Genomic DNA, 16,472 nt, shown 5'->3' with positions numbered 1-16,472 from the left:
TGGTCTCTCTGTCACATACTATACCTGCTGCTGCTGTTACAAAGGTTGGCTTCATGATTTTTACATGAAACAAGGTCTACATGTATTTACAGGCTAAAAATGAACATGGGTAACATTTAATTTTACAGGTTGGTAAATTCCAGATAATTAGCACCAAAGTACACAGTTCTTTACAGGAAATGTTCAAGAAATTATTAGGCAACAGCAGGCATGTAAAATAAAGTGTTACCTGAACATGTTGCAGCCCGGGGAATTGTGGTTATACAGTAATACACAAGGAGTTTCTAGTAGGGATGTCCCAGTTCGTTTTTTTTGACCCAGATACCGATCAGACTCCTTTATCGATTCCAATCCAATACTTATATTTACCTACAGTAAATGTTCATTAAATAGCTGGCATACTGAAACTGAAATTAATCTGACACACTGTATTTTTCAGGAGCTTCATGATCCAAATACTGGATCAGGTCCTGTTCCAAAATATTAAGTTTATTATCTTAAATTATTGATATGAATGAAAGAATAACCGGGAGCTGGACACACTCAGAACTGCAGATTCAGTACAGGGTAGGTACTAACTACTACTTCATATCTATGTGTGAACACAGTTTGTGTAACAGTCCAGTTTAGATATCCTTGTTGCAGCTGTCGTAGCACCACTGGACAAAAGCATAAAAACTCAGCATGTCTACACCGAAAGCACAGAGTACACGGTGAGTAACATCTCACATGCACACTGTGGGAGGTTTGTTGTTTGTGTCTATACCGGAGCTATACTGGAGCATTTTACACGCATAGCTCCGAAAAAATGAACCTGAAGCTAAAACCAGGCTTCAGGTTCCCACTACCGATCGATCAATATTGCAGCGTGTCGGTTGCATGATGCACATCTCAAAAATGAGAGTGAGTCTGTTCAAATATAAGACACTAGTTCTAAAAGTGATCGGAAATGGATCTAGCTGCTACTTATCCTGTGGGAAATGCCCAGATCAGTGCTGATATGGTACATAATATCGAACCAGGACATCTCTTTTGATCTTACTTTAACACAATCATTTCCCATACAGGGCAATCATGACCTGGCAGGCAGGACAGCATTCTGTATTTCTTAATGGACCCCGGATAATACCTGAGTGTGATCCAGAGGAAAAATGAAAATATGGATCATTTCGTATAACATTCCAGTACAGTCTACAGTGAAGCTTATGCTGGTTAAGAAGACACTATATACACACTGATACACTTCATTCTCAAATTGAAGTAGTGTAAGTGAAACATATTTCACCTTATTCAAATATAAACCGACATTATTTGAAGAATAGGGCTGGTGATTATATATACACACATATATATATGTCATTCTCAGCAAATTCCATGAAAAGACCTACTAAACCTTTAAACATGAATATAGAAATACAGTTTCCTGTTTTAAAGGCCCAAGTTGTCCTAAAACAACCAGGCACTGTAGTGTTTAGCTAAAATTACTCACACAAGAGCAAATGCTGCATTTGTCATAGACTATTTTCACAGCTAGATTTGGATCTAGTGAGTATGGCCGCAGCGTGTTGTATGCGGAATCGACTCTCAAATACAATACCTATATTTATGGTAATAAAGGTAAATGGCACCCAGAGTTTTAATACTTTAATACAGAAGAATAAGCAAGGTCATGCTAAACTATCCTTGCTGGTTTTGGTCTTTTCATGGGATTTGTCAAAAGTAAGAAAAACAGAATCATACAATAACTTGACACTAGTTACAAAGGTACAAAAGAGTTTATGGGGTCTTGCTGTCCATACAGGAGCACCGACGTTACTTACAGTTCAACCTCCACAGTGTCACCCTCACTGCTGCTGCTCAGGACAGATCCCTCAGTGCCCAGTCTCTTTGCAGGAGCTTCCAGGGGGATGGAAAGTGGATCCATATCAGTTGCCCTCTGATGGCTGTGGAATGAGCAGAGGTCACAGTAAGATGAAGACTTTTTTTTTATGAACACGAATGTGAATGTGCAGTAACATTCTTGAGCCTCACCTTTGACTGAAGCTGGGCCTGTGAGCTACGCTTACTCTGGAATCAGTCGGACTGAATGAACAGGGGAACTTGCTGCCTTAAAAACAAAAGCAGATGCACACATGATGCAGCTGGTACGTGTAGATGATGACATAAAAGTCAGTGTTGTTTAATGTAGTACCTTCTAGTTTTTGTCTGTAGGCGGGAGGGCGATTGAGCAGGTAGGGCTTCTTATCAGAGCTAACATGGGACACAGCATCCTCCAGTTCAGCCGCAGCCAACAGGGAGGCACGATAGAAGATAAGTGGCTGCCAGCACTCCTCTCTCAGGTCAGTAATGTGCTTTGCAGTGTGCTTCTGCAGGTAGGAAAACCTGAGCGGACATGTTTAGACTTTCAGAATGCCATATGTAGGTTTTAGAAATAATACGGTGTGTTGCATGCAGCACTTACACAGTCTTCTTGTCTGGTTTGAGCAGTTTGCTTGAGAACTCAGTGAGGATGGTCAGGAAGGAGAGGTGGGGGGGTGTAGGTGTGCCAGGGGTCTGGCTAAGCTTTTGAAACACAAATTCTATGCTGTTCCTGTAAATATTAACAAACAGACTCGCACAGTTCAAGCATAAAAACCCATAAAAAAGAATTCAAGTACTGAGAAACAATCTCATGCTGACCTGTGGATCATGACGATGCACTCGCGATACTTGACAAGGTCCCCGAAGGTAAGGCTGAAGCGCCTGGCCAGTTCTTTGATGCAAGTGAAGGTCTGGACTGCTGGCTGAGTCCCGCCACCTCGCTCCTGCTCCTTCTTAAGACGCACAAACAGCTGGAGAGCACAGAGAAAACCTTGTCAGTGACGTTCAGCTGAGTTGATTTTTTTGGGGGGGATATGTATGGAGCGACCATACCTGCTGCAAACAGAGCGCCAACGTTCGAGCACACTCTACTTTATCCATCTGTCTGGTCCTATGTATCGTCTCCTTGATGATGTCTCCAAAGTCGTTGTAATACTGGGGACAAAGAAGGAGAGTTTGGGAGACCTGTAGTACTTAATTAGCCTCAAAGGAATCATTTCATATTTTGCAAAATGCAAAAATCCTGCAGAGTTCTACAGTATGAGTATATCGATCCCACATGTATTTTACTGCCATAGTTGTCTGTTATAATGGAATAATACATGTATTCTGTTAAACCCACTCCTCTGTATCATGCTGTATAATTTAAAAGCAGCACAAGCTCTACAGCCTCCAAAATCACCACAAATTTAAATCAACATCTCAAAGTTATGACAATATCTACATCAGTGGTGGAATGTGACTGTTCACTTGCTCTGGTTTAGGTACTACTTTTCTAGAAAACCTCTACTCCACAACATGTCAGAGGAAAAAAAAAAATCATACTTTTACTCCACTACAATAATTTGAGCGCTTTATAAATTAAACTACCAAACCTTGTATACAAAAAAGTGTTAATAAAAACTGATCATCACCTTCATGAAGGGAGAATTTATAACAACTTTTATATTAGAATGCATTACTTTCAGCTTGGTGAACCTAACAGAGATAACCGAGTGAATGACTGATAATAAAATATTTAATGTTTACTCAAGATTCCTGGCAACCATCTTTGTTTTGAGATAACAGGTAAAACTTTATTCCCCATTTAGCAGAGACCCTGGAAATGCCTTCAGAACAGCAGTTAGTTTTTTCAGACATCGCTCTGGGTTTGTCAGCGATGGGCAGGTAATTAATTTTCATAAAATCAGATGCTTAGAGTTCGAGCATAATGGTAATACATAGGACAGAGCCAGGGGCCGATTATATTAACTTAGCATAAAGACTGGAACCAGACGGAAGCATTCAGCCTGGGACTGTCAGAAGGTGACAGAATCCGCTTCCATGCACCTCTAAAGTTTGTTTGTTTAATCCAAAGTATGAGCTAAGTAGCTTGTCATTTATCCGCCTGAGTTCAGTAAAGTCTTATATTCATACTGTATTTTTTCATTATTCTGGTTCTGAAACGTAACTAAAGTTAGAAAATAAATAGTGGAGTAAAAAAGTACAATATTTGCCTCTGAAATGTAATAAAGTCAAAGAATGAAGTAGCAGAGAATGAAAAAACTGAAGTACAGATACCTCAAAATTGTACTTAAGTACAGTACTTGAGTAAATGTACTTAGTTACTTTCACCACTGCAGACAACAATGATCTTTTCATGTAACTCTGCAGAAAAGCAAATATGTGTGTTTCCCACATTATGAACTAGTCCTTTACAGACAACTTTTACCTTCATGTAGTACATGAAGACTTCAGCTGCCATGCTCATCTCCAGCACTCCGTGTACGATCAGTTTGCAGTAGGCCGCAAGCAGATTTCTCCGTCTGTGGAGGTCCTCGAGCCTCTCCACCTCAGAGTTTTTACTGGCTGAGGGAGCCAGATGGAGTTGAAGCATGTGGTTGGATGTAAAGTGGTTGAGAGCGGGGGGAGGGGAAGGGGGCGAAGTAAGAAGAGTGATTAATCATAACAGAAAGAAAAGAACAAAGCCGTGGCAGAAAAGTGTTTTGGTTAGTTTCAGGACAATGGCTTTAGCAGGTGGAAATCAAAGATAACATAAGACTAGAGTTATGGTTGTGACACCATGTGGCTTCAATCTTTCACAGAGCTAATAAAATAGGCTCGGAGGTGAGCCAGAGTTAATGGAATTTTCTCACGGAAAGAGATTGCCCTGATTTTATGATTTAACTCGGTGCCGTTGCCCTCTGAGTGATCTCTGATCCAGCAGCTAATAGAAAACACTGTCTGTATGACAAAACCGTTACCAGGCAAATCCAATAAAACAATAGCGTTTTATTACATGTTCAAAAACCAATAATCCCATATTGTATTTGGTTCAGGATTTTCCCACCAGGACAGTTATTGACTTCCCTGGACTCTCCCATATTTGGATGCAATATGTGTCTGAAAGTAGAAGCTACTGCAAATATAATAAAATGCTTAGTTATAGTCAGCCATGAATGAATTCATAGGTGCAGGATTTCACAAAGAGAACACCCCCCATCCAACACATTAATCTTGTTTTTCTCATTTTAAAACACACTGTCGTCATCGATTTACAAGCTGCATCACTTTGCATAACAAAGTCCATCACCCCTCATACAAATTAGTCAACCTGTTTCAGTCGGAGGATATTAACAAAGCTTCCTTTGTAATTGAGGGTCAATTGTCAGGTCAGGTTGGAAATCAGATCCTATTTACAGTCAGCAGGCAGCTCTGACTTATTAAGCCAAATGTGTGGCTGTGCATTTCATATCTGCGTGGTTTTACCCTGGCGAGCTGCGACACTGAATCACTCAGAACACAGGAGGCCCAGGAAAGTGGATGCTGCTCTGGTAGAGTGAGAGCGCCACCTACTGTGGTTTCTGGGTGGGTGGCGTGCGCACTGCCTGGGTACGCGTTTGTCAAACACACACGAGGCAGATGGATATATTTATATGAAGAGTTAAACAATGCTCAGTTCAGTCCTGGCCAGGGACTGTTACAGAGTACAACAGCGTACATTTATTCAGTGCTTGTACTTTACTTGAGTACTCCACATCTGTTCAAAGGGAAAAGGCTGTACTTTTTACTCCACTGCATTTGTTTTACAGCTGTAGTTTCTTTTCAGTTTAAGATTTTACATGAAGAAACATGATGACAATTTTTAAAGACTTTTTGTGGCCCTGTACAAGGCCCCATAGATGTATGACCCTTTGGGACCTGACCCCTAAGTTGGGAACCACCTAACTAAATAATCTTATTTAGTTAGTCCCCCAGGGGACATTACTTTTAGTTGTAATCGAAGTACTCAAGTTTTAGAGAAAACAACGAAAACCATGTCACAGGCAAGTGAAAAATAATAAAAAATAAAATTCTTAATTAGATTTTTAAAATGTGCACACTGAGTCACTTCTTAAAGGTGGAAAATAGGGCGAAATATGTCAGATATATCTGTTGAGAATTTGAAATTCCATAGCATATAACATAATGGACACTACATTATGCAGTTTAGTTATCACCTGAACTAAACCACATAGACCTTTCTTGGAAATATCCTGGTAATTAAGAGCTAAATACCAGCTGATTTTTAGGAATTTATGTTGAAACCGTCCAGGTAATTAGTTTGAAAATACAGGACCTGTACAATAGAGCATCACTGCTACAGCTCCTCCACCTTACTGAAAAACCATCCACAGTCTGAATATGATTTTTTTCCTTTCCATTTAAAAGGTTCAACTATTAAATACTGGACTGTTCATACTTCACTGAAATGTCCTCTCTCAGTATTTGTGCACTGGAGGGTTCAGGTTTCAGTACCATGCTGGTTTAAGTGTTTTGATCCATGACTGGCCTCCAAACTAACCGTGGTGTCATACAATCCCGCTCGTACATACATGTCTTAAACTCAGATTTACGGAGCGCACAGAGAAAATTCCCCCCCTTCTCAAGCCTTCATGTATCAAACTCTACATATGTCATTCTAAGCTCAAACACCTGAGTGAAGAAAATTAAAAGCAAAACACATTTTGAGCTGAAGGGGACTTTAAGTCTGCAATTCAATACAGATTAAGACCTGCATGAAAGTGAAACAGGCTGAGGCCTCACCTCTGCTCTGACTGTCACAGTCTGCTCCAACAAAGACATGTGTGCATGTAAAGGTCAACAGCGCCCTCTGCAGTTTGAGACTGGGAGTGTAGAGCAGTGGACCGAATGAGGTGGGGTCCCATAGGTGGAACTGGTAGGAATGAGCTGTCAGGAGGTCGCAGACACCTACAAAAGCCTAAATTGGAAAAATGAGAAGAAGTTAACAGGTCAAGAAGAACCAGGAAATGGTGCCCAGATAGCTAAAATCATCATTTAGTGTTTCCTGTTGCACCTGTTGCTGCACACTGTGGTCAGCGTGAGAGAGACAACGCTGGCTGCTCTCACAGAACAGACGTAACTGGAGCCTCTGGGCCACAGCCTTCTCCTAAACACACACACACACGAAAACAGATGTGTGACAAACTGTGCCGCATTTCTGTACTTTGCTTTACGTATAATTATGCAATTATCTACAGTGTTTCTAGAGGAGGGGTTAACATTCTGCAGAAATCCAGTGAACATTATCACCTTCATGAAGGGAGAATTCATTGCAGGACCGATGTATTACACTGCACTAGTTTTAGCTTTGTGTATTTAATAAACTGACAACTGAGAGTATGTAGTGTATGTAACATACTGTAGGTCGCTTTGTTTCATTTTTTTAAAGTATGTAAATTATGAATGAGGTTACTGGATTAAACTGGTTTTAAAAGTTTATAAAATATAGAATATTGATTTTGGGAATATACATAAAATGTTTTTTTTCCATTAATGTTCAATATTTTACAACTTTATGCTCATGCTAGGTAAGAGAGCTTATTAAAACAGATGTAACTCACTCTGGAGGTGAGAGTTTCCCGACTTGTGTTGAGTGACCAGAGCACGCAGTAACATGAACACTGCAGTACTTCCAGCAGCACCTTCACACAAACGGGGAGAGAGAAAGAGACTAAGGACACCAGAAAAACTGTGGACAAAAAAGTCCAAATCACTTAGAGAAGTCAAGGGACATTACACATTGCCTACACTACCCCATCCCCCCACCCCCATGACACTGCTGTCCACAGCCCTTCTGGTGTTGTTGTTCCAGTACAGCCTGTAAATCAGCCCCGCCTGCCACCTAGTGAAGGTTATGAACAGCGTTTTTCAAAACACTAGTATTTATTTCAGCTGGCCGTGGAGGAGTATAAAACAGGGGCTCCCAGACTGAAGAGATCATGTTCTGTTGCACAGAGAGGGTGGGACAAAGACAGGATTAACATCAGTTTGACTTGTTCAGCTGGAGAGTGTTAAAAGAAGCCATCGGATTTGATTCAGATGTGGCGTTCTTCCTTCTGGATGTGTTAGCGTCTACAGCTAACGCGTTTGTTTTGGTAACATTAGTCACCTAGGATGGTCATGATTTTACCTTTGTATTGAAGTAAGATGATTTTCATTTGGGAGTAATGTAACGTTAGTGCTTTGTGTCACATTAGCAGTAACCAAAGAGTTCTACTGGTCCAACATATTCACTTGTTAGTCAGCTAACACTAGTTTTAGACTGGAGGCTGCATCTTGTTAATTTGCTCCAACCAGGCATCTGTCTTTTACGTTATCGCTAGGAAATAGGACATGATGGGAGGGGCAGTAGGGAGCAGCTTATGATGTCAGTTTGGTGTCTCAGTTGACCCTCTAGGATGAAAAGAAATTAACCAGAGTAGCTTTAACTTATCAGTGGCTACAGTCCGAGCAGACTGGTGGTACCTCAGGTGGCGCTCCTCCCTGGCTGCTCTCCGTTGACAGGAGAGGCGACAGCAGCTTAAACAGATTCCACTGAGAGAGGTCATGACAGCTACAACAACACGGACATTACCAGACAATTACAGCCAGTAGGTTCCAGTATACTGACAGAAGATTGATGGCTCACACTTTATTATGAACAAGTTGAAAGACTTACTTATGAAAAGTTCGGAGTTTCTTCAATGTGGCTAAAACTTCTCCAGTTTTGTCATTATCAGCAGAGAAACTGTCACCCTACAACAAAGGAATAAAAGTGAACTTTTATTGTTGTTCAGATGTTCAAGATGTGAATACGATCATCACAGGCATACTGTAAATCTGTCACTAACCCGAATCAACAAAATTCACCAGGACAAAACCACACATACAAACATCTGCATAATTTTGGCCATATGTACACCTCACCTTTAGCAAGTCATCCAGCAGTGTTGTCAGCTGCCCCACCCAGCGCTGGACCAGAGCGTCTCTGGCAGCTCGGGTCATAGAGCTCCAGCTCGTTTCCTCCCCACAGAGACTGAGATATGTGCGGGCCGTTGCTTCCAGGACAGCAGGGCCCGAGTGGAGATCCAGGACTGCTCCCATCTGTGCCAACAGGCGGGACACCACCTGAGGTAGAGGAATAAGAGCAACACCAGTTAATCTGCTAATCTGTCAGTTAATAATAACTTTGGCAAATAAAGACCAGCTGCACCCTATTGACAGTGCTGAAGAAAGTATTTTTTGATTAGTAATTCCAGTAATTTATCTAAAAATACATTACAAAGTATTTTCTGCTTCTCACTGTTTTTCAGCTTAACAAAATAAACTTCAACTTTTATTTCATGACTTCATTACTTTGGTCAAACACTCTACTGTTGGTGACAAAAAACTATAAAAGGTGAGAGATTTATTTCATTTTTCATGATATATATTTTATGCTGAAAGTTGAAAAGGTCAGGAGCAGACCTGTGTGTTTTCAGCCTGAGGACACTCAGGGAGGAAATACTGGGGAATCTTCATCAGGGAGGCAACAATGTCCCAGCTGCCTGAAAACTACCAAAGCATCAGAAAACAGACACTGTCATAATGTAATGCCCAGGAGTTAACTGCAGCTCAAAGATGTGAATAAATGCAAAAATCCAACAAACGTGTGTGGAATAAACAAACACCTTGGTCAGTAACTTTGGAAGCACCACGAGGAAATGTTCAGTGAACTTAGTACAGTCATCAACCTGAGTTTTCTTTTCTCTGGAGCTCATTACCTGGAACATGAAGTAACCACAGTTCTTTATCATTTCAAACTCCCATGCTCCAACACTTGTACTGCAGTAAATTTAAGGTGATGCCAAACTCATCACTGTCTTATATTTCAACAGGACAGTTTCATACATGGAAACTTTTCTTCCACTGACCTTCCTCACACCGGTCCTCCCGACCAGAGCAGGTCCCTCCGAGGCCTGACGCACCGATGCCACTAAAATCTCTACAAGCACGGCTTGTTCTGCCTGAGTAAGACCTACAAACACACACACCATACGTAATAAAATAACAGCTACAGATGTGCTCCAAATCTTAAATGGAAACAAAACACAGCATCATCTAGTCACTGAAACACGCTGATCAGGGTTCACTTTAGAGGCGTAACAGTTCTGAACCAAAGATAAAAACCGCGATACCATACAGAAACAATAAAAACATGATACCAGAAGACAGGACTGCGACCCCTCGCTCTCTCTCTCTCTCTCTCTCTCTTTCATTTCACACAACACTATAACATGTAAATCACAATTTTTTATTCAGTTTGTAACCTGTGTTTAGTGTTCTTCTCTTTAGTGTTCCAAAATGTTGGCGAATTAAAAGGATACGGCCGGTATTATTGACAGTATTTTCAACATTTCTCATACAGAGACTAAAACCAACAATGATTTGCCTCTACTCAGGTTAACGTCTGTCAAAAACTATTAAAGACATGTCAGGGAAACACACCACTGTACTGGGTGACACGTCTCCTCATTACAAAACAGCAGACCCTGATCATTTTTTTAAATGCTGCCCCAAAATGCCCATTACTTTTTATAGCATCTGAAGTAAGCGAGAGTCAAATGCTGATGCACAATATCTCTGGATATTCGTAACAAACACTGTTGGTTTTAGCCTCTGTATGGGGATTGTTGAAAATACTGTTAATATAGAAAAAGACCAGCCTTATCCGTTAACAAAGCCCAAGCCTGAACTGCATTGTGCCTTTGGAGAATCATCACACCCCTAGCAGACTTGCTAAAAAAACAAAACAAAAAAGTATCTTTAGAATCATCCAATGAAAAAAAAACAAGGAATTCAGATGATGCTTTATGTCACACTCCAGTATGGCTGCACCTCCTAGTGGGTACGTCTGCTAAACACTAGGTACTGTAAATGGTGCCTCCTACCTCCTCTACCACAAAGACAGACATTTTCCAACCTGGACTGTCCTGCAGCAGTATAGATGTGAGCGCGGGCCAGTCCTTCAGCAGAGCTCCACCACAGTCCCACAGACTATCCACCAGGTACACCACATGCTTATGCAGCTGCACACACACACACAGATGTGTTAAAGCACTATTAACACCAGCACCTTTTAATAATGTGCTGTAATGTGTCCTAAGTCCGTGTTGTTTTCTTTACTAAAACAAGCGGCTTTAATTGAAACAGCTGGTGGATTTCACCTTAGACTCCCGATAGAACTGCAGCAGAGCCTTCAGTCTAGCAAATGTTTGCTGTTTTTGTGCTCCCTCCTCCTCCCCATTCATTCCATCCTGAGTATCTGATGCAGGAGCTACAGTGTCGAGAAGCCTGAGAGAGAGCAATAATATTCAGGTAAACACTAATTAACTACGTTTGTTGGTTTGTTTTGCAGTGGAGCTCAGCGTACCTTGAGAAGAGCAGCTCCCCTGCGGTGGCTGCCAGAGGGCGCTGTGAGGAGTAAACAAACTGGAGGAGCTGCTTGTAGTCCTCCGCACTGAGCACATCATCAGATGTTCTGAGAAGATGTTTGATGCAAAAAACATTAGTAGCCAACCAATAAACATGACTGGAAACAAGAACAACAAACAGGCAGGTGACGCACTTAGAGATAAGAACCAGTAGTTTCATGGTCTGCACTGCCACTTCAGTGTCCTTATCTAGGGTCATGGAGATCATTCGGTCCTGGAACATGAGCACACACAAACTTACACATACCTGTCTGTTGAATCCTGCATTAATCAATATTTTTTTTATAGTTTTGTGAATCAACAAATTTCCTCATCAACAAAGCAGGATTGTTACCTTGAACCGGCTGGTGAACAAGTCTAGTTTGGACACGAGCAGAGGATCTGCATACAAACCCTGCAGACTTAACACACACTTGAGACGCACATCTGGTACCTGAAAGATGATTCACAGACACACCATTTATTCATTCTATTGCAATGTACAGCAGTAAAGCTTTTTAAAAATATTCACCAAATTAACATGGCTGTCGTAGTGTTATTTTTGTGCTACATAGCATTTTGTTACATTGTGCGTTTGCTGCCGTTTACCTTGTCATACATCATCCAGCCCATGTATTTGAGGTAGCTATCACTGAGAAACGCAGAACTGTAGAGCTTCATCCACAAACCCAACTCCTCCATACAGATAGAGCGAATTTCTGGAAGCACGTCGCTGCACGGGCACAAACAAAATCAGCTCAACACCAAGTTAAATAATGGTCAAATGCACATGGAGAGCTAAGCTGGAACCACGATGTCAGCGAGAATTAGGCAAATTTACCAATATCTTTTCAGAAAAACGCCTTTGAAGATAATGTCCATCATGCTCTCTATCTCTGTCCTCTTCTCCTGCAGCTGAGGGGCACAAGGAAAAGCACGCCGAAGCCACACAGTGACACTGACGTGACTTATTCACATTAGCTTCTAAATTCCCCTCTACACAGTCAGGTAGGTCTTACCTCGGTGATCTTCTTCTGTGTCTTCTCCAGCTGTGGCTTGCTTTTCTTTGTCTTTTGCACCTCGTAGAGTTTCTGACTGTTTTCAATGCCAGCACTCAGGCTCAGAGCCGCGCTGATGAGAGAGCTCAGCAGCTTCACCGCTTATCAGTGATGTACACAACGACCACAGATTAGTCTTCTGGATGCATTTACTGTATGTGTTTGCATGTTTTCTGTCACCTACCTGCCAGCGTGCAGGTGTGTCTGAAGGCTCGTACGTAGGAGTTTGACAGCTCTGTGAGCAGTGAGATGAGGGTGCTCATCAGGTAACTGTCAAAGATGACGCTGTGCTGACACTGAGCCACCAGGAGTGACACAAAGTCACAGAACTCAGAGTGAAACCAGCGGCCATACGGTCCAGACTGTATGAGAGGATACTCCACACTGTCCTGCAGTAGAGAGGGGGAGTGAGGAAAGGAGTTAAAGTTAGCTGCAGGGTCGGTTACTTAGCATCTCTACTTTCCTAATGTGAAGGAATTTATTGGTGCAAAATGACACCATGAGGGATCACAGAAGAGTTTAAAATAATTGCATATCTGTTGAGTTACAAGGGAAAAAAGAAAGCTTAAATGACAAGAGGGGGAGAACAATGTCTATTTATGTTGTATAAAATTATGCTTTTTCAGTGCTAGGCTTACAATCAAGAAACAGATACAAAAACCAGGTACAAAAGAGCAAAATACAGTATCATTAAGTAGTATAACACTGTAAACTCATGCTTTTGTATGCACTGCAGTGACTGCTGATAAAGTGCAGTGTCACATACACAGTAACAGACAGTAAGTGTCAGTTTTCCAGCTCAAGCCACTCGTTTCACAACAGGTTCTTTAACTTCTCATCTGCTCAGTAACTCGGTCTGTAAACAGCTTCCAGGTGGGAGTGAGAGTAACTGAGACAGAAATACAACACATTGCACTGGAACACTGAACTCAGTACATCATGGTAAATGGACTGCTTTAGAATCTTCACCTCTCTCACACAGAGGGTAAGGGCACTGCTGTGCAAGGGGCTGACCTGACTCACCAGGAGCAACCTGAGGTTCAGTGTCTTGCCCAGGGACATGTCAGCATGTGGGCTGCAGGAGTCAGGGATCAAACTAACACTGTGATTAATGGACAACCTGCTCCACCTACTGAGCCACAGTCACTGAGTCAAAAACATCATTCCTGGAAAACATTTAGTGCCCAAAGCATTTAAACTTCCACAATGGAATTGTAGACTTCTAACAGACGAGTGCATTTGAGTTTTTAGGTGGAATATTATGTGGGGAATAACTGAATGAGCAAGTGATTTCAGACACATCATAGGTTGATAATTCAATAGAAATGAGACCCTCCAATAACTGGAAGTTGGCACTTATGTTAAAACATCAGTTACTTTATATACGAGCGTTAGGACAAGTACAGGAAGCAGCACTACTGACTGTATCCATGGGCCAGGTGACAGTGAGGATCCATGGAAAAGCTAGAAACTTTTTGTACTGCACACCAACAACCTGAAACACACACACACCATCATACAGTTTTAGTTCAAAGCGTTAACACTGCTGTAACAACAAGAGGCACAGGAGGAGACAAAGACTGAAGAGCTTGTACCTCATCCATGTCCTCAACCATCTTACTCATCACATCATCGCTGTATTCTCTGCTCTGACACATCTCTGCTGTGACCACACCTGCAAAAGATGGAAAAGAAACGTAGACTTGTGTCTGTGTGTTCTGCATGTATATATGTGTGTGTGTGTGTGTGTGTGTGTGTGTGTGTGTGTGTTAGCAGGAATTTGCAGATGTGCATATGTGCTGTCCACTTGCCTTTGCATCCAGAGCATTGGATGAAGAAGCTGATGAGATCGAGGAGAGCAGAATCTCTGTCCGTCACATATGCCTCGATCCAGTCATCTATCACCACCTGCTCAAATAACAGCAAGTGAATTTATATTAATATTCTAAAGAGACAGACATTGGAGGCTTGTCTGAGAGCTTGCAAATTACAAAAAAAAAAAAGAATTAAGAGGAGTAAACCCATTCTTAGACATTTTGTCAAAACATGTTTCTATCACGGAGGCGAGCTGTCTTGCCTGCATGGCACTCCTGCCCATGGTCACCACCTCAAACAGCGTGACAGCCTCCACATGTCTCCTCTTTCTGTGGCTGCCTGCTGCTCTGCTAACACTGCTACAGCCGGCTTTGGTACTTTGGCGTTTGACATTCTCTGAGCCGCTGTGTGCTCTTCTCCTTCTTCTCTGCAAGGGGTTAAGAAAATGAGAGAGATAAGAAAGAAAATACAGATGCTAGAAATGATTCATATGAATGAGTTTCCACCAGTGTGCTGCATCCTGAACTGACAAAGTACCTTGGTGATCAGTCAGGCACCTCACTTCCCTCCCCACCTGGGCACTAACAAGCATCAACACACTCTACCAGCAATTTATTACTGGCAAAAATATCATTAAGGAGGATTTTAAAAGATCTGGGTTCCAACTAACAATTCATTTTTATTAGCAGTTAATCTACAGATTATTGATTCTGTTAATCATTGTTTTTTTAAATGTCACAAAACACTGAAACATGTTAATTACAATTTCCAAAAGACCAAAGTGAAATCTCCAAATTCCTTCAACAATCCAAGACACTGAGTTTATTATCATACATGACAAAGAAAAGTAGCAAATTCTCACATTTAAAAATTCTAAAATCAGATGTTTGCCCATTTGTAAATCAGTTATCAAAATAGGATGATTTGCTATCAAATTTTAATTAACTGAACATTTGTTTCAGCTCTAAAGTGTCCAAACCAACCCTGCAATAACTTTTCCTGCTGTGACATGTCCAAATATCTTCAATGAAAAAGGCCTATTTTGATAAGGAACTACGTGAAACCACCACGAAGTTACCTACCACACCCTTCTGTCTGTTCTCATTCCCCGACTCATCCTCTGAATGATTGACAGCTCCAGATGAATTTGCCTCATCATGAGCGTTCTCACTGTTATGTCAAAAACATGAAGTTAGATTGCATCAAGAAAAAAATTACAGTCAAGGATGCACAGACAACTAATGAGATAACTTGTCTATATATTGTAGCAGACGCTTACGTCTCCTCTGAGGGCCTGCATGTAGCTGTGGGTGTGGGCTCTGCTATCATCTCCTCCTCAGATCTTTACACCAGGCTCAGAAAGGCGTCTCTGCATCTGGAAATACAGAATGATCTATGTCTGGCCTGAGAATTAGTGTAAAGAGAGTGTGGTCTGCATTACCAATATCCTAATTAATATCAAGCCTGCATCACAGAGAGAGAGATGGTTGCTGTAATTATTACCAGTAAATTGTGAAAAAAAAGTCTGTTATAATTTCTCAGGAAACCAAGGTGACATCTTCAAATGTTGTGTCTGACCAATGTTCTGTTTATTATCATATGTGACAAGGGAAAGCACCAAATGCTCAAAACTACAGAAGCCAGAAATAGCAAACATTTGAGATTTTTGCTTAAACATTAGTTATCTGTCAATCGACGAATTGATTAATCAATTCACAGGAGTTCTACGGTCGCATCAAAACTCATGACATATTTCTCTCCCTTGGGTGAGAGAAACGTTACAGCTGGCATTAACATGTCACCTCCACTGAGAACAGCTGGAAATGAGTTCAAGTCTTGCTCACGGACACTTTGGCACAGTGGTATCCCGGCCCTTCAGGGTTGAACAGTAGGAAATCGACAGAGACACTCTTCTGTCTTACCACTTTGTTATCTGATATGTCTTTACACTGAAATATCAGCAGTAATTTCCTCAACTACTCCTGAGGCGTGTACAACATAACAAAGATTAAAACTCACTGAGGGGTAATCAGGCAAGTCAGTCGCCCTTAACTTTTCAAACGTGGATTCTTTACATTTCCTCATTCTTCCTTGAAGCTCACTGATGTGTGAATTTAAATCTGAAAGCTAGGAGACAAAACAATTCAAATATCTCCACGAATGTGCTGCTCCTTCTTCACCCCGACTCTCACAGTCAAGGTACCGGACAGCCTAACGCGTCCTGATTGGTTGGCGAGCCAAAACGGACTTATGCGATTGGGTTGCC

General features: G+C 41.5%; 1 protein-coding gene across 1 annotated transcript; it reads right to left on the bottom strand.

Moving 5' to 3' along the window:
• Positions 1-441: 441 nt before the first annotated feature.
• LOC109965490 (cohesin subunit SA-2) lies at positions 442-16,410 on the bottom strand. The gene is made up of 32 exons (XM_020609527.1): positions 16,226-16,410; positions 15,486-15,581; positions 15,289-15,376; positions 14,469-14,633; positions 14,203-14,299; positions 13,987-14,066; positions 13,815-13,886; positions 12,576-12,780; positions 12,353-12,492; positions 12,175-12,248; positions 11,943-12,066; positions 11,689-11,787; positions 11,489-11,568; positions 11,294-11,401; positions 11,088-11,214; positions 10,844-10,949; positions 9,795-9,898; positions 9,552-9,644; positions 9,349-9,435; positions 8,809-9,009; positions 8,561-8,637; positions 8,368-8,455; positions 7,464-7,544; positions 6,917-7,009; positions 6,646-6,820; positions 4,292-4,428; positions 2,914-3,015; positions 2,680-2,831; positions 2,462-2,590; positions 2,192-2,382; positions 2,032-2,107; positions 442-1,943 (listed from the first exon to the last, which is right to left on the bottom strand). Exons 2-32 carry the CDS (start codon positions 15,533-15,535, stop codon positions 1,817-1,819), a joined length of 3,528 nt encoding a protein of 1,175 aa, XP_020465183.1. The 5' UTR covers positions 15,536-15,581; positions 16,226-16,410; the 3' UTR covers positions 442-1,816.
• Positions 16,411-16,472: the final 62 nt, after the last annotated feature.

This window comes from Monopterus albus, unplaced genomic scaffold, assembly GCF_001952655.1.
Source record: "Monopterus albus unplaced genomic scaffold, M_albus_1.0 scaffold99.1, whole genome shotgun sequence".
Lineage (NCBI taxonomy): Eukaryota > Metazoa > Chordata > Actinopteri > Synbranchiformes > Synbranchidae > Monopterus > Monopterus albus.
This window is presented reverse-complemented; position numbering and strand designations above follow the sequence as displayed.